General features: G+C 42.6%; 2 protein-coding genes across 4 annotated transcripts in view; one reads left to right on the top strand and one right to left on the bottom strand.

The window, feature by feature from the left end:
- The window catches only part of LOC143169111 (cyclin-dependent kinase 11B), a 21,515-nt gene extending 16,432 nt beyond the window's left edge, over positions 1-5,083 (top strand). For all 3 annotated transcript variants that reach the window (XM_076356305.1, XM_076356304.1, XM_076356303.1), the window contains one exon: positions 896-5,083. In XM_076356305.1, coding sequence (XP_076212420.1) covers positions 896-988 — 93 coding nt within the window. In that variant the 3' untranslated portion in view covers positions 989-5,083. The remainder of the gene's footprint in view (positions 1-895) is intronic.
- On the bottom strand, positions 5,052-18,507 carry MMP23B (matrix metallopeptidase 23B). The gene is made up of 8 exons (XM_076356306.1): positions 18,231-18,507; positions 14,265-14,410; positions 11,248-11,387; positions 9,853-10,020; positions 8,435-8,599; positions 7,374-7,484; positions 6,242-6,368; positions 5,052-5,555 (listed from the first exon to the last, which is right to left on the bottom strand). The coding sequence occupies exons 1-8, from the start codon at positions 18,399-18,401 to the stop codon at positions 5,381-5,383; spliced, it is 1,203 nt and encodes a 400-aa protein (XP_076212421.1). The 5' UTR covers positions 18,402-18,507; the 3' UTR covers positions 5,052-5,380.

Genomic DNA, 18,507 nt, shown 5'->3' with positions numbered 1-18,507 from the left:
CTATAGAAGTCCAGATTTCCCTCTGTTCCTTCTCAAAGGGCAGGTCCAATTACTGTTGTATTCACAGAATCATAATTTCAGTGCATAATCTGAGAAAGAAATGATGCCTGGTTTTATCACAGTGCAGAACAGTTTTTCTTTTGAAAGTGTGCATTGTTTTACACTTTCTACTAAGCTTTCAAAGCTGCAAATTTATTTTTGAAAAAAATCCAAAGCCTGGTAAGTTATGCATATCTTGTGGATAGAAACAGTCTCCTTTTTCCAATATTTGGAGGAGAATTCAAAAAAGGCAAGGCTGGTGTTCGTTCTATCTGTGGGGATTGTGCTGCCCATTTTGAAAAAAAGTTGGCTGAAAAAGATGCCCTTGTAAGTATGGCATGTTACACTCGGGTGCCTTAATTGTATCAACTTCTTACTACTATTTCCATGTCTCAGCATAGATGAAATGGCACTGTACGGTTGTTGTGCCCAATTTAACAGATGAAGTAGCCTAAAAGTTTGTTCAGCCTTGATTTTTGAGGGTATAAAAATTGACGTGGAGGGTATGCGGAGTGTGTTTCATCAGATGCTGAATAAGTGTCGTTTACACTGATTTACACAGTGTGTTCACAAACTTTTTTCATCTTTTGTATGTGCAGTCAAAGTAGGTATGCAAACTAGGAATACACTTCAGGTGCCTTTAAGAAAAGACAACTTTTAAAATAGCAATGTTTAAAGATCATGAATAACACTCTGCATCGACCTTAGCTATGATGCCACTAAATCAAACATTTGTTTCTCATCTCCTAGAGATACTTAGATTTATTTTTTGTTGTTGTTTAGTTTTTTGTGTTGGAGAGGTAAATACATCTGCACAGACACTTCCTGATAAATTAATTGTGATTGGTTTTCACAGGGTGATGATGATCTGAAAGACACAGGTTTTCATCTGACCACCACAAATCAAGGAGCATCTGCTGCAGGACCTGGTTTCAGCCTCAAGTTTTAAACTCAACATGAAAGGGGGGGTGGGGGTGGGAAGAAAACCGTTCATGTGAGTGGATTTCTGCGTGCCCCAGTTCTGTTCTTCACGTCAGGGGGACTAGATGTTTTTTTTCACAGGGAAAAAAGTCAACTGTCATCACAGATTCAAAGGCTCTTGGCTGGGTGTGGAGTATAACTAACTGCTGCATTCCATTAGAGGACTGGAATTAACCTAAAAAGCCAAGGATCATTACAAAATTTGACAAAGGAAAACTTGAAGTACAATCCCAGAACAGTTTCTGTTTTATTTTTTGTTTTTTCGTTGGGTTTGTTTTGTTTTGTTTTTGTTTTTTTTCCTTGTAAATTTGTAGAATTAAAAAACATTTTTAATTGTTTAACAGTGTGAAGGATGTCATTTCTTCACATGCAGCAAACTTGGATGTTGGTGGCATTAAGTCTTCTAGAGTGGAAACTTATTCTCCCCACTGCCCCCAAATCTGTGCTGACACTATTACAGCATATTGTCAGCCTGGGTAAACAATTTTTTTTTTTTTTTTTTTAAAGTAAATTGTATGTGTCTGAATATAGTTAGGGCAAAAAACCATAACAGTTCTGAGGTTTCTTTCCTGCTGCGTGCCTTGGAGAGAGGGTTGGGTTCCTGCTGGGTTGGGCTCGATACTCACTGGCAAGATTTTTGGGTGCACTACTGAGCTGAACACTGTTTGATGTGTTGTATACATGTATTTACAATGGCACTGGTGCAAAAGAAGTACTCTGTTGTTTTATAAATCAAAAAGATTTAATATGGAGACTTGAAACTTTATTTTCTATAGAAAGTTCTTTTAAATACGCCCTTTTTCCGTAAAAAGGGGAGCTTAGCTTTACTGATTGTACAATGCCATATTCCAGTCCTTTCTCATAAGATGAAAGACTAGAGGAATCATGTTGGAATATTACAGCCTGCTGAGTCTCTAATTTATAATGCTATCATTCTTTTCTGGGAGCAGGAAGATGTGGAAAATACTGGGGTATTCGTGCAGTCAGAACTGGGCACCAGTCCAGTACAAGGATTAACTTAAATTATAAACATTCCATCAATTTCAGTGCATTTTAGGAGGTTTTTCTCGGTAAAGGCCTTGGAACTGGAATTGGGATGTACTAACATTGTGTTAAATATTGAAAACAGTAGGGTTGGTTTTTCTTTTTTTCCCCGTGGAGGAGTGCAAACTATTTTCTCTCTAGGCCTGATTGATTGCCTAGTACTGAAGGAGAAACAGTTCTATTACTAGTCTTGTAACTGAAGTATGCATGATTTTAGCAAGATTCCTCATAGGTGGAGATCAATAACCCATGGTAAAGCAGGATTGTGGGGTTTTTTTTTTGTTACATCTGGCAGAGTACAGGAAAGGAGAGCCATTTTGCCACGGCCTGTGCTAAGCTCTAAAGGATTAGAACATGACTGCATATTTTGTATTTCAAGCTGTGCTGTGCATCTTGCACTCTGTGAATTATTTCCTTCCTAGCTGCCTTGGCATTGTTGCAGCCATCACTTGGAAGATCCATGTTCCTGACAAAAAGGATTATTCCTCTAAGCTGGGATAGTTTTAGTAAAACAAAGAAAACCTAATACTAGATTGCAATGGAAATTTAATACCGTTATGAGAGATACGTGTAACTCCAGGTTTGGTTTTTTTAGTAGAAGGGAAATAGCAGCTCTCCCTGAGTAGCGCAACATTGTTCGGTTACTGCATCTCAGCTTTTATTTTGTCTCCATTGTCTATTTTTGCATAGAGTGCTTGCCTTTTTATGATCCTGAGCTTAGCTGTCCATGCAAAGATGCACTTTTAAGTTTTATACTGTGCCGTACTCTCAGCTAACTGTGGTGGTAAAACTGAATCCTAAGCTTATTTATTTATGCAAAATAAATATGTGAGAAGTGAAAGGGCATAACGATACTGAAATGCTAACTGTGCTTTACCACCAGCTAAGATCATTGCTGTTTAACTTTCTAGACAGGTGCTTCGTGTACAGTCAGAAGACATTCTTTCCAACGTGGGCAAACAGTTTTGACACTGATGGGGAGTTGTTTGCTTTTAATCATACATAAGCTTTGCAAAGGCAGGTAAGGTGAGGAAAAAAAGTTATGGTCTCTTTCACCAGGAACAGTATCACAGTATCCAAGTAGTTTGAAATTAGGTCTTTTTAAACAACTGATGCCAGCGTGAAGTTCCAATGCATGAGTGTGTGGTGGAATCACAGGATTGTTGTAGTTTAGGTACTTATTTTGTTGTTGGTTTATTTTTATAAATTCAAGTTGTAATCTAAGAGAAAGTAAGTTTTGTTGCTTACCTTGAGGATATCACCAAATCTGTGAACTGTTTTCCATACCAGCAAATCTGCATTTCAGCAAATGGAAGCTGTGTCATGTAGTGTGCCTGTGCAGGGGGATGGGGAGAGCTTAATTTTTTTCTTGGCTTCTTTACAGAAAATCAAGTGTTTTGTTTCCTGACAATTCTGTTGAGCGACCAGATAGCCTTGAAATTGCAGATAGAGCAGATCTGCATACTGGAGTGCTGTGCCATGCCGTTCGTGTCGTGGGCGTACCGGACGGAATGGCAGAGCTGCGTAGTGGCCTGGTGTCTGTCTTAAGCTTGCAACTTGTTTAATTGCTTTCTTTTTCCACTGGCCTTCGGGTCAACATCCAGTTTCTGACGGTGGCCAACATCTCACAGGGTATCTGTGGCAAAGCAGAGCCTTAGCTATCAGTGCTTACCCTGCCTGTGCATTCACTTATTCCCCAAACTCCAGTGTGGACACTGCCTGCCAGAAGCATCAGACAGTTGGAGAGCGCTACGGAGATAGCGGTAGGTTACTGCAATGTAAAGAAACTGTATTCAGAGAAATTGTATGAAACCTGGTAATCATAAATGATATGTTTAAAAGACACTGTTATGCTGTAGTGATAAGTGAGATGAAGGACTTTGGATCTACCCAAAGATTAAGCCTTCTTGCAGCTGAAGTGTTGACATCCCCTTGTGATAGTTACTGAAGACTACGATGATCAGCTCATTGTCCTTGTTTCTCTTCTCCAAATCCCAAAGACAGAGCTGCCTTGAGAAGAGATGCTCAGATCCATATGGTGCAGCTCTGGTCTGTTAAATGAAGATGTGCAGAGTTTGTGCTAAATGTCTGCCAGTAAAATTATAGTCATTGCATTTGTACCAGACAAACAGTAATTATTAGTTTCTTTCTTTTCCCTTGCTCTTTTGCTGTCCTAGAACAGAGGAGAATTTTGCTGATGGAGCCTTTCTGCTCTAATACAGAGGTCTTCCTAGGCGACTGACCTGTGCCGCGGTACGTGAGATGCTTTGCAGTTTTGCTGTGCTTTTAAGTAGGAAGAAACTTCTTTCAAGAGGTTAAGAGGACAACTGAAAAAGGATGAACCTAAGCAAAGAGCAACGTAGGCTGTTTTAACACTGGATAAGGATCTTGCTAAATGTAATGACTGTCAGGGATTCCTAACTGTGCAAATGAATGCTCCGCTGCTGTAGATAAGTTTGAGTGCACTAGGCTTTGCCTACCAATACTAACGCTATTTTCCTGTTGGATGTGGCATATTTACCTCATCGCTTGGGTGACTGGGGGAGGACAGTGATGGAAATTACCTCATCTCTGTTGAAGGAGTCAAGAGGCTTATTGATCAGACACCTAAAGGACAAGTTATGAGGAGCTGCTGATGCAGGTAAATAGTATATTGGGATAAGATTACACGAGTAATAAATACAAACCACAGGAAAGCGGCTAGGGGGAAAAAAGATGTTCTGTGGATACTTGAACTGAACATGTCAAAATGTGGAATAGAATAATTAGCAGGGGTTTGTTGTCACCCTACATCCTCCTCCAGATAAGTAAAAGAAAAAGGAAAATATTAGGTCTTACACTTTTTTTGTAAGTTCTTCTAGTTCTATGCACCAGGATCTAAAAAAATAACAGCAAAACACTTACAGAGCATAACTGGCCATTTTCCTTCCACAATACCTCTGCCTCTATTGCAACATAGCTGAGCCATCAATCTGTTCATCCATTTGTTTGATGAAGAGTTATGTTCTTGTTTTTCAGCAGTCCGCAGTGATCCACATAAACGTTTAACTGCAAAATCTGACACTTTGCTTTTTTAAAAAAAAATTTTTAATTCTCTGTACAGCACATACTTGATAAATTCTTTATCACTAAAACTAATTTGGAAAACTTCTACGTTCCAGTAATCAAGTCTCAGAGTCTCTTTTGCCCAAGGTATGGAAGCAGCTGATTTAGAAGTTCAGTTGCACTACTGGAGATTAAATATAAAATGCCAAAGAAACATTCTGAATTTGAAACAGAACTAGCAGTAATTGAAGTGCTCATTCCAGGGCCCTCGTTAGTGCTTCAGTCTGATTCTCCAGGAATAAGTAGTCAAGATTCTTTCTTTTTTCTTTACTATACAAGTGTAAGTTCCTTCATTAATTGCATTTGCAATGATGCTCATGTGATCCTCATTTAAGGATAAGTAACCTGGATATGAGTATTCCAGAAGCTCCTTATCTTTATACCAGCTGTCATAAGAAAAATAATAGAAATTAAACTACAAAATGTCCAGTACAATGCAATATGTGTTAATGGTTCTTCTTTCTCCTAGTAAGTTTTGCTTCAGTAAGTGTACAGCACAGATGGTACTTTAACAAAACAAGGTTAAGTTTTACTACATATTTCAGGGCACTATCCTGAGTAATGTAGGGGCTTGAATCTTACTGAAAGTTGATGGGAATTTGGGTCCTCAGCCAAAACTAACTCATGGACTTGGGCATATCTCTCTCAGTTTTAGATACATCCAGAAATAACATGCTTGTACATCAGTAAGGGCTAACAAACTATTAATTGAAAGGGTAAATTTAAGACTGTGGTTTTTTGCAAAATATGGGCCAGGGAATTTGACTTGGTGGTAAGAATTATCTTTGTGCTATATATGTGAATTGGATTTTACCCTTTTTCAACTCGGCTTGCTCATTTCTGATAGCTCTGCTTTCAGACTAAATGCTTTGCAATGTTACGAACAATATTTGCACACTCCCCTCTCAGTTAGCCAGCCACCCCTCTTTCTACTCTGGGTGCCAAGTGAGACAGTGACATGCTCCAGAAGATAAACCGCATTCTTATTTACGCTGTTTTGTCATTAATTCCATAATTGGTGTGTAAGCTGCAAAGTCTCCTAAAGGACTGGAATAAATGATAGAGCACTTACTAAACTTTGCCTTTTTTATGAATTATCTTCTGTCCGCAGCGGAAGGTGACGTTCCTGCCTTCAGAAACAGTCTTGGTTTTTGTCCTTGGTGGGGGCAGAGTAGGGGGGACCGTTGGAAATGGGAATTCTATCCACCAGAGGTGAGAGAAAGAAATGGCAAAAGTTAGCATATCTCATTATCAAGCTTTGGTCATTGCAAAACACTTTCACGGAATAATGTTACCACCTAAGGAACCTTAAAAGTATTAATCTAAAAATGCCTCCTACTGAGCAATCCTTGGATGGACATGTAATGTTATTCATATGCAAAGATAACAATTTTGTGGCATGTAAACTGACAGAGATGGATAAAAAACCACTTGCCTGTTTCATATATATGGAAGAGTATACGTTCAGTATATGAACAGTCCCCTAGAATACATGGGTTTGTAATTATCTGACTGCATCTTTGCATTAATCTGGTCTAAAAAAATACCTCTCTACTAGAGAGAGAGAGGTATTAGTTATATGGCACATCTTCTTAAGGTCAGTAAGTATTTATCTGAAGCTTAGTTCCACAGCTGCAGTAACTTGACCTGATCCTGCATTAGTCCCCTATCTGGATTCATAGAACTGAGAGACTAGATAGACAGATTAACATACTTTATCTCTTTTTCTGCAGAGCAGCTCAAGTCCAGCTGTGCTTGAGTTGTCATTTGTCTTGTCTATGTCCCATCACTGCATCAGGAGCTGTACTGCATCTCTTATCTCTGAATTTAACACATCAGCACCTCACTTCCTCAGTTGGGTCCAAAAGGGAAGCAGTCTGAGGCACATGGAGCAGCTGTGTTTTCAGAAACTCCCTATCATTAGTTCAGTTAAACTAGAGAGGAATGGGACAGTTTAATGTTCTAGTCCACAAATGTTTAAACATAAAAGCTGCTTCCTATTTCCAAGCCTTGATCTTGGCTCAAATGTATGAGGCCATCTCTGCTCTGCTTCTCATTAGAGCTGGATGGGGCTAGTCACTTGCATCCACTGATCTTTAGTGTGGAATTAAGATCCTGCCTATCCCTGCAGCAACCACTGCTTAACTTTTACCTCCTCCCTCTGTGCAAACTCCACCAAGAATCCCAGAAGAAAAGTTAGATACCGTAGCAGAAGTCACAGGTAGATGGACAGTGTTTTTTCATCAACTTCCTGCGTTTCTCGCAGAAACCTTTTTGTGCCCATGATGGGCACATAAATAATCTGTCTTTACACCCTGAAACAGGAGACAAGGCATTAGAGGGATTGGGGTAGACTGCTCCTTCTGAGAAACAAATTGACATTTCACTTAAATCAGATTGTTCAGTGCAAGTGGTAGAGCTGAGACAGGAAGGAATCTAAAACAGGAGTACAATAAATAGAGCAGGGTGCCATTATTATATGAGCAGTGGGCTAGATAGATACTGAGCTACGTTCATGCAGTAGCATCAGTGATTCAAGAGAGTTGCTATTTCTAAGCCCTACACTAGGTAATGTTTGAAGAGTAGCAGGCAAATGTGTCAGAGCTCGAGAGAATCTTGCTACAGCCTGTTTGGTTTGCAGAGAGTTTTGTCATGTTGCATTAATACATCTGAGTCCATCCAAAAGAGTAACAGCTGTTTGCCTTCCCCCTTCCTTTGCATGTGAGCTTTCCCTTTGTGCACCTGATGCTTGCAAATGTACAAATGCATGTCAGGGCTCTCCATGGCTAAAAATTAGCCTTTTGTTCTTGTATAAGCCACAGTACAAAAGGCCCAAAGCGTCCATGCCCAGAGCTGGTTGCTGGGCTGGGGCATAATGAGCTAGGGATATGAGAACACACACAGTGCCTATGCCTCTGCAGAGGCAGCTCACAGCAGTCTGAAGACAGAGTAGACTGACCCCTCTGAAACCTTTACTCAGAACTGCCATCTGGGGAGGTGGAAGCATGAAGTCTGTAAGACTTCCAGCCTCCTGGCTATCACATTTGAAGCTAGTAGTGCTGGAAACAGACAATGCTACACCTCCTTGTAGCTCTACTTCGCATAAAAAGGAGTAAGATTCCTCCTGCCTACTGCTCACTGGCTTACAGCCTAGTCCTGCCAAACAATGAGGGTCTAACACCGAGAGCTCCACAGGATCCAACTGATGCTTTAGGCAAATGTGCTTTATACAGAGGAGCCCAGAGCACAACCCTGCCTTCCTTACCGTAAAGTCTGTGAATTCCCCAGACTTCATCTTGAGAGATGGTCTTTTTCCCAGTCAAAGTGGCGTTGATGTGCATGAGGGCATTGGGGTTCAGGGAGTGCATAAGTCCTAAGGCATGTCCTATTTCGTGAGCGGCTACATGTACCAGATCTGTAAGCCAAACACCTGCAAGAGAAACAGAAGAGCAGCTGGCATTGTGTAGTGAAGTACATTTGCTAATCCTGGTGCAAAACCAGAGGAAATATTTTAGCACAAGGACAGTATGGTCTCATCAAAGGTTGCCCAAGTTTCATCTTCTCTGTAGCTGCTTGGGTGCAAGTAGACAAGCCAATTATTTCCACATGCTTCTAATTTCAAACAGCTGCTCTGCCAGACTACAGGAAGACTGCTCTGAAACAGCAATATTTGAAATGAAGGCAAGTGCCCTGTGTAATACTTAATTACTCTCATCAGCTTCCTGCGAACGTTGTTCCCACAGCCCAGAGCTGTAACTGGAAACGGCTGTTCGGGAATGAGATTGCTAGCTGGAATATTCCAGTATGAAAGGGCCTCCAGTTGACCTCGGCATCTCCCATAGCCTATAGGTCAAACTCAAGTTTCTCAGAAGCATCTTGAAGCCTGCTTCCAGCAGAGGTGGATTTTAACTGAAGGACGACTCACAAGAGGTGTTATTACTGACACCTATCTTGATATCTTGCATAATAAATTAATACACACTGACATTCTTGCTTTAAAGATCATCTCTCCTAGGTCTCTGTCCCTAGATCTTATCTGTTGCTGTGCTTTGGAAAGCAAGAAGGATAGGAGAAGTCCCTCTGTGTCACCTAAAATCTCCCCTCCTCTGTTTTTATTTGGTGAAAAGCAAAATATCTTATTTTCAAAAAAAAGTACTGAGTTGGTCATATAATATGAACCAAATTTGCTAGTTAGTCAGGGACCATCTGCTTTTAATTTAAATTTAGTTTTGACATTGCTTAAAAAAAAAAAAATCAAGAAGAAAAAAACCGCCAAGCTATAAGTAACACAGACATTTTTAGGTGCCCACAAACCCAAAAATGACTACAGACCCAGGAAAACTAAAATGTAAACAGCCATGCCGGCAAGTAAAGTATTGAAGTAATACAACATGGCCCTTCTCAGAGATGCACCTGCCTGGGCAGAAGCCAGACGTAATTATTGAATATGCATCTGAGCTATCGAGCAAGTCCACTGAACTATTCAGAAGGAGATGGCACTGCCACCCAACATGGTCCCTTATAGCAGTTCAGTCACATGACAGCAAGGCCAACAACTTCCAAAACTACAGAAAATCACAACCATTTCTGTTGGCTCTTTCCCATACTGGGTAAACCCCAGAACAAGGACTAAAGCCTAAATCCTACAGGCATTAATTATGTGCTCCCCGAGACACGTGTTACCTTTTTTCCAGCTGAACCGTGTATTTCCCAATATCCAGTATTCGTGGTCATCAAAATGGATTTCCCCGTTGGGTGGGAAGAAGGCATGAGCAAGTTCCCCTGTTGTTCCATCAAAGCAGTGGTGAATGAGAGACTCCAGACAGTCTGTGTGATTGATAGAGTAGAAGCCTGTAAAAAAAGAAGCAGATTTAGTGTATCTAGCAGGGTAAGCCCATCCAGGACACAGACATCCATAAACTTGTGGTTTAGTAAAAAATCTCTTACGGTATCCACATGTTTTCCAACCTACAGAGCCACAAAAGGAAAAATAAATGCAAAGCGATTGTCAGGAATGATGGCTCTGTGATGCAAACTCTACTCAGCCCTGTGATGACCCTGGATTTAGAGCTGTTTCCAATGGACGCAAGTGAGTCTAGTTTTCAGAAAGGAATGCTGAGCTCTTTTTGCAACACCACATGGACGCTTTTTTTTTTTTTTGAGAGAGAAGTTAGACAGTGAGATGATGACCCCAGGATGTAATTGCTCCATTTTAAACCTGAACAGATAGCCTTAGAGTCATAGCTGCTCGCTGTCTTTCTGCTAGCATCACAACAGCATCGCAGTGTACCCTGCGTCCGCTGCAACTGGGCCACCTGGAGCTCACATGTGGCAGCCGGACAGGCCCCCGGGAAGGCGTATCATGTGCCTGTAAGTAGCGTCATGCAACACCAGAGTGAAGAGCATGTTGCGAAACAATGGTAAATCTCAATATTGCTGCCATCTGCACAGGAAATAATTATTTCACACAGACCATAAATCCCAGGAAGAATTTACATCCGGAGTTGAGACTGAGCAGATAACGCCTCAGCACTAACATTTTTCTAGGCCCGAGAAAGGATGTCACTACTGCATAGTGGTACAGGGGCAGAAGGGAGGGGAGGAGAGAGAGGACAGAGAAAAGATGGTGCTTCAACAGGATCAACAGAAGGGAGACTAAAACCATAAACAAGCTGGAATCCGTCACCTGCTCTTTGGCTCTGTGTGACCTTGCATATGTCATTTCACCTTTCAATATTCAGTTTCCCCATCTGTGGGATAGAGAGAATCCTGTCCCAGTGGCAGATTTTGAGGGTTAGTTCTTGTCAAATACGTAAAGCTTCCTGACTGCAAGATTCACAGAAAGTGTTAATTATGAAATTAACATCTTTTTAGAGCAACTAGAAGTAGTTTCTCTACCTAACGAAAGGCAAACGATGCCCCAATCCTTGTCCAAGAGGCCCTGCTGAGTCCACACAGCAAAGGAGGACTGTCTCCTGCCTCCGAACTCCTGGTTTACGTACTGAACTTCTGCAAGTCCCTTGTGGAGTTAACAAACGCAACCGTGTTCTGTCAGCACAGGAGCCCGTGCAGTCTTACCTATTTTCAAGTCACTAGCTACGTGGCGTGGCACTTCTCTGAAGCTGAATGGTGAAACTTCACTCCACATTCGGAACGCAGCTGCTAGTCCCTTGCGTGTGTCCCTGGCGTTTATAAGGTTTCTTGGGAAGGACAGGATTCTGTAGGAAGACAGAACAACTTCAGGAAAATGCTGTTCCCTTCTCAAACATCAGCTGAAGGCTCTCAAGGCTGCATCAGACAATCAAGTCTTTCCGTTCACTCTAATAGGTTCAAAACGGGAGTAGCTTGAACTGGATATTAAGAAGATTTAATAAAACCCCTACAGGGACTAATATATTACTGATATTCTTTGCAATCACATGTTCTGGACTACAGCTCTTGTCCTTCCTCAAGCACATCATTTTAGACGAGGTTCTCTTGGAAAACTCTTTTTATCCTAACATCTCCCAGTCTGTTGTGCAGCATTGCTAGAAGAGGAAACAACTGCATTTCAGCAGCAGACTCGTAACTCCTATTCATAACACTTAGGCTACGATGTATGTGCACACACTGAATTATAATACTCTTTTAGGCAGAACTTTTGAAAGAGGGTTCCAAAGGGTATTAAAGGTTTGATAGTAAAACGAGTTATTTCCTTTGAAAAAATCTCAATCACTTGGGAGAGAGACTCGAGAGAGGTTCCTGTTTAGGCCACAGGTATAGATACAGCTGAACTGTAAGAAAACTACTGGTGCAGGATGGCAGAACCATGGAAATGTATAGATGGCTCCTAGAAACTTACCTTGTCCCAAAAGAAGATCTGCATTCAGGAAATTGCCTGAAGTGTAGCAATTGGGAAAAGTTGTGTATATTCTGCTATCCCCTCTGGTTGTATTTTAGCTATGCTGTTTATGTTCTCCCTTCGTCCCAGCACATCCTAAAGGGAGCAGAAGGTTTCGTATCAAGCCAGGCTGTTAACGAGTGTAAACCTGGACACTTAAGACTATCGTGAGGCTTAGCCTGTTTGGGATGAGCGTAAAGGGAGATCTATGTTCTCTGCTCAGCGTGAAGGAGTCAGGTTCATGCCACCCACTCATTCTTTGTCTGGGCTTACAGGCAGAACTAACCCCTGCTGCCCACCGGGAAGTCAACATGTACTGATCAGCACTGCAGCATCACCCACGGAACAACGCAACAACCACCACCGCACATGGAGCAAATAAGGCCAGTGACAGTTACAACGAGACTTCTGTGTAACTGACGGTGTAACAGCTACTAGAGAACAGAGGTAACTGCAGCATCAGCCACACCTTGCAAATTATCTTCCCAGCCTGCATTTGGTGACCTTGAGATACTCCCCTTCCTGCTTCTGTGGAGAATAAAGGGGTTAGCACAGAGCTCTCGGACAGACATAACTGCTGCTGTCCTTCTGCCCGCCCCGCTTGCCCTCACTCCTTACCTCCACTGCCTCAGGCAAACCCACTGCAAACAACGCTTTCCTTTCCTGATAGTTGGTGACAGAAAACTCTCCCACCCGTCACAGTCACAGCCTTGTCAGCTTTCCACAGCTAGAGTGTGAGAGAGACCCTCACAGCTCCGTAACGATGTCCTCAACCCAATGCCAAGAAAAAGCTGCACCACACATTGCTACTGCCAGAGGCCACTTTCACGCGTTTTCTGAAATCCAAGGTAACCTGCCATTCAAGCCACTGCAGTTTAACAGTGATTGCAGCTCTCTCGAGAGGTCAGGTTTGGGGCTTGCTCTGTACTTTAAAGTCAGGAGTGGCTGGAGGTAGTAGCCACATTAAAAGGACCTTTGTAATCACATAAGACATTGAAAAAAAACTGATTTGCCTCTTTTGTCCCCAGGAAGGTGCAGACTCTCAGCCAGGAGTGAACAACAGGCCTTTCTTCAGTCAAACATCCAGGACTCCTGCTAGTCTGAGGTTTACTGTGACAGTCTGATTCTACCTGCCAGTGCTCATCTTATGAAACTGTTTCTAAGGGGATTCCCTGAACCTTGTTCTCTGTGAACTCACGCTACGTCACCTGAAAAACATTCAACAATGCCATTAATATTTTCCCGGAGAGAAAAAGCATCTTTTCAGGATGCTGCCACCACAGCTCATCGCACTGGACAGTTTCAGGGGCTGTTCAGCCACTGCTAAAGCACGGAAGAGAGCTGCTCCAAGGCTGAACACTGAACAGGATTGACATTGCCTTATGCCAGCACAAGCAGTAGAGCCAGACTGCAATGAGAAACAGTTCAGTGTGAAAATCCATAGGACTCCATCAACTTTGGCTCTGAACAGCCTGCTTGTTGAAAGCAGGACTAGCATTGCACATTCACATAGCTCCATCATATCAAAACCAGACCACCCTATGGCTGTGTGGTACTGCTGAAATGCTGCTGGTTCTGAGCAGTGGTAAACCCAGCTGGAAATCAGTAATCTGGACAGCCACTTTCCGTGGCAGAAATGTCTGAAAATATTAGGGTTAACATTCGCTCACCCTAGAATTGCCAAGGGTTTTTTATTGTTTATTTGTTAGTAATCTAAGAGTTGGCATCCTTTCCCAAAGACAACAGGGAGAAAGATTCCTAAAAGCACTCAGCACTAACAGAGCTCTGTCCTCCTGAAATCACAGAACCTTTCAACAACAATTTCCTTCGGTGGTGATTTAGGTTCATACGGAGCTCTTTTAAAAATACCAGCATGACAGAGTTAATATTCAATTCACCACCTTCTGAGGGCAGTCCCTAGTTCTGCGAAGCCTGTCTGACACCTGAATCTGTCCCTGAACAGTTAGTTTTTCTGTAAGTAGCCTCAGCATGCAGCCATATGTGCCACTAGCTTCTAATGCAGTGATGATGCTTCACATGATCCACAGCTGAGGCGAGAGGCGTAGCATTTGTAGAAATACTTCCTACTTTAGCGTGGCTTTAGCAGCTATCCGTTCGCTAGCAAATGGATTAGCGATATTCATAAGGAAAGGTTTTTCATGGCAGGAAAAACTCAGACCCCAGTGTAACTCTTAGGGCTAATGCAAGTCCGTACTTGTATGTCAAGTTGAAGTGGTCCCACTTCAAGTGCCCTGGTGTGATCGTGTATCGTTTTCTCCGTGCTGGAGGCCGAGGTGGGAAAGCTGGACCGTGCAAAGCAGAGGCACTCGCTCCATGAAGACCAGGTGATGTAGCATCTTCCTTAAAAGACAAAACAGGAGGTTGAAAAGATGGGAGAGACTGCAGGATTGAACAGTGTAAAAGGAAAACTATCAGGTATGGGACATTTGGAGGCTGGGGAGCACAACCGGTACTCCTTTATGGGTGTCTAGGGGACAAGACTAGTGCATCAGCTGGTCAGTGCTTTGCAAAGTATGCCTGCTCCGAGTGTGCTGAACAAAACCAAGACAGAGCAAAAGAGGGGCTACGCTATGAGGAGTTCTTGGAGCATGTCTTAGATCAGACATGCAAGGAAAGGAAGGGAGCAGCACTCCTCAACACGGGATCACAGAGGATCAGTGCTGTAGGCTCCCTTGAGCTGCTGCATAATTCCAGAATAGGGCACTGCCGCCACTCCGCTCTCCTCTCGGAGTGCAGCACAGATGGAGCAGAAATGAGGCCTCAGTAGGCTTCTGGCCACGGTGAGTCTGCAGCTCTTCCTGGAAAGTTTTCATTTCCTTTTCACTTTGCTATTGCTCTCCAGCCTCACCACAGAAGAAATGAAATACCGGACAAATGAGTAAAACAGGCAACCCTTTGTGCAGAGAGCTCTTTATAAAGCTGCATTGTGGATCTGAAATGCCTTCAAAGTAAATAGGAGCACTGGAAACCCTGGAGTGCATTTAAAGCCATCATACAGTAAAAGACATCAAATTTCGTGACAGGTCTGACTCAAACTATAAAAGCCTTTTAGTCCTGAGTAGTGGAGGTAAAAGAGTGGGATCCAACATGGTTCTCTGGAAGTCCACCCACTCTGCCTCCCTTTTTCAGGACTAAGACGCTGAAAATCTCTTGGTCATCTTTGCTGCAGAGGCCCCAAGACACTAAGCGATATGTATAGTGGCAACGTTACAAAAGCTGCACCAGTACGAGTTTGTTCAGCCTCACAGCACATTCTACAGGAGGCAAGAGCTGTCTTCATTTTACTCACGGAAGAGCTGAGGCTCTGAGAATCAACATAGCATATCCCTGGTCTCACAGCAAACAAATGGCAAGAAAAGACAAGAAGCTCGAAGCAACAGCTGCCAGATACTGCCCAAATCACTAGCATCTCTCCATGACTGGTAAAAGGCTGAGGGACTCTATCCTAACAGGAAACCAGCCTCTTTCGCTCATGTCTGAGCCAGGCTAGCTTCTATCTTGTTCCGATCTCAGTATCTTTCTTTCCTAGAAGGACGGTCTTTCTTCCAGCTCAGCTATGGGTCTGACTCACAATTTGAAATCAGCAATGTCTTTGAACGTAAGGAATGCAAGGGCCATAGAACGTCACCTATGAGACAGCGATGTTAACTGATACCTTGCCTTCTAAGCTGCAAGCTTTTGGCAGGGTATTTGATCACATTCCTGGGAGCCTTCAGATGCCAGTTTGCTCTTGAAAGAACACACAGGATCACGTTTCCCTTTTAACCTTTGTCACTTTGTTTGCTGTATTAAGGGATCTGGCTGAGGAACTCATACTTTTTGGTTTGCTCAGCTCAAGGCCTAGCCCCTTCTTCACCAAGGCATGTGTGATGTGAGTACACTGGCTGTTGTCCCTCTCCCTTCACCTCCAGTGGCTTTTACCTCTGATTCTACTCTGAGAATGCCATTTTCCCTTGATACGAACGGAAAATTTTGCATCCTTTTGAGCTGCACAGACAAGGTGGAGGATCAGCTAGCCTGTGTATCAATGATCTGTTGGAGCTGTAAGAGAAACCTGGAGAAGATTAGCTCATAATTACAGGATAATAAGATATTTTCCCTTTTTTTGCAGTTCTTTCAAGTAGGGTAGAATTAGGCAAATCCTTTCTGCCTTTGTTGTTTTCTCTACGATCCCTTGCCAGTATTGGGGCTGATTACACATTCATTCTGGCATCAGTCAGGAATAGCCCAGGATTGCTAGTACTGTGAATTCTGTCAGTCTGCGGGCTCTGACAGCTTATTATGGGATGAGGTAAGGTATTAACGCTCTTCAGTAGCTGTCTGTCTTTGCGATATGATGCTCCTGCTCCTTAGCAAAGCCAGCAGAACAGGCAGTGCATTTGCTTTCTAGCCTCTATAATTCACAGCCCAACTGGTGCCATTTCCAGTTGATGATAACACACTGAGCTGTAAGCTGCACAGGCTGAGTAATGGACACTGCCCATTCTGCCTCCTCTGCCACTGGGCTATTAAATTACACCAGCATAGGGTGAAATCTTGAGGCTCTTTCTTTAAACCCATTTGGGTATCAGCAGAGGAAAATTAGATAGTCAGAAACAGCCTGCTGGCTGCTGCTTCTACAAGGAAAACTCCTGCAGCCCCAAGGGAGAAAAATTACTGTCTTTTCTACGACCATCGAGCTTAAAACCCTAAGGCCATGAGTGCTGAACAAGCAAGGGGGAAAAGAAAAAAAAAAAAAAAAATCTGTGTCCCTAGTGAACTTATCCTCAAAATACAAAACAAAGTAAGGGTGACTCAGGCCCAAACAGCGATCACTGAAACCTGTATCTGACCCAGTCACTAGATCAAGAAAGGTGCAGAGGGTTGAGTTCTTTCGCCCAAACATTCGGCTCAGTCTCTGTTCTGCTCTAGTCTTTGTTCTACCTACCACTGGTGCAACAGGATGCTTTTAATTAAGAATGTGTTGCAAAGTGAATTGGGAAGGGTGGGGTACCACACATATGCTGTAACTCAGATGTAGGATTCTGACAGAAATGGAATGACCTAGTTAAAAATTTCATAGTATAATTTTGATCAAAGGATCTGTCTGGATGCCAAAGAACCAAGACTATGGGAATACTCAGAACTGGAGAAGATGTCAGCCGCTCCCAGGAGGAAACCCATTCGGCAGTGGGTTAAGGTCTCAAACATTCAAAAAGCTTGGGAGGTGCTAGAAGGAGAGGTGCTTCAACTCTCTCTCTCAACAACTGCAATAGACACCAACGTGTATAAAGGCAGACACTGGTCAACATCCCTGCTCTGCGTTATTTGCCCTGTGCAGTCAGACCTCCATTAATTTACTTCACTGAGTTGTAATGAATGTAATTCATTCCCCTCTCTCTCTCCTAGTCATGCAGTTCCCCTTTCATAAACTAAACAGTAACATAACTCTGCGGCTTAGCATCAATTCATAAGAGCCCTGAGCATGTGATGCAAACAAGGGGTGCTATTGCCTGGATCTTCATGAACACAAACAGCAGGAGAGGATGTAAGCACTTAGAGAAGATTTTTTTTTTTTTTTAAATAAAATTAAAAGCTAAAATTAAGCTAAAAGCAAAAATTAAGACCAGCTTCTGAGAGTGCCAGAGCCTTCCTACTGTTCCCTCTGACCAGTCTGTCCCAGCGTATCTTGCTAACGGACGGACCTTGAAAGAGAGTTAATATCAGCTAATAGTTTCTGTAGGTCCAGCATTAACTCCCAGTTTAGATCTGACACGCCACGAGCCCTGCCTCTGGAGTTCCTAGGAAAGGTCAGCTGCTATGGAAATCAGAATATATGCATGCTGCATCAGACTAGGCTGGGAAAGCAGAGGTACTCAGAAGAATAGGCAAAGCTCTGAGGGAAAACAACCCAAATCTTTTGTGCATTCACTGGTTGTCTGCAAGCTGCATACACATCTCTAATAATCTGATTCTACTTGGATGCATAATTAGCTTTTAGGATCCTTTGCAAAAAGGGACTCAAACAGCCATAAACAGATCTTGTTTCCTTAACAGTTACTTACATATTGTTTAGATTGCTTCCTGAATTTATCTGTCTTCTAAAAAGAATACACATGCACATATATTTGATGTCCCCGCTCCCCTTTCAAGCATTTGAGAATTAGATCCTTTCCCCTACCTGACTTTTCTGAACTGCAGCTCCAGCTGGATCTCCCACAATAGCCAGCAAAGCCACCACAGGGAATACACATAAAAATCCCACAATGGTTCTACAGCCATTGCTCTTTTTCTTGTCAACTGAGAGGAAGCTCTTCCTTCTGTCTGCAGAAAGTTGTTCTACTTGATCCATGTCGTTCTTTAATACTTTTTAGAGGGAGATGCGACAGATATTAAGACATTCTCTTCACAGAATGCATTGGTAATCCTTTTGCTCACAGTTGCATTTGGAGCATTTG

Source organism: Aptenodytes patagonicus, chromosome 19 (genome assembly GCF_965638725.1).
Source record: "Aptenodytes patagonicus chromosome 19, bAptPat1.pri.cur, whole genome shotgun sequence".
Taxonomy (NCBI): domain Eukaryota; kingdom Metazoa; phylum Chordata; class Aves; order Sphenisciformes; family Spheniscidae; genus Aptenodytes; species Aptenodytes patagonicus.
This window is presented reverse-complemented; position numbering and strand designations above follow the sequence as displayed.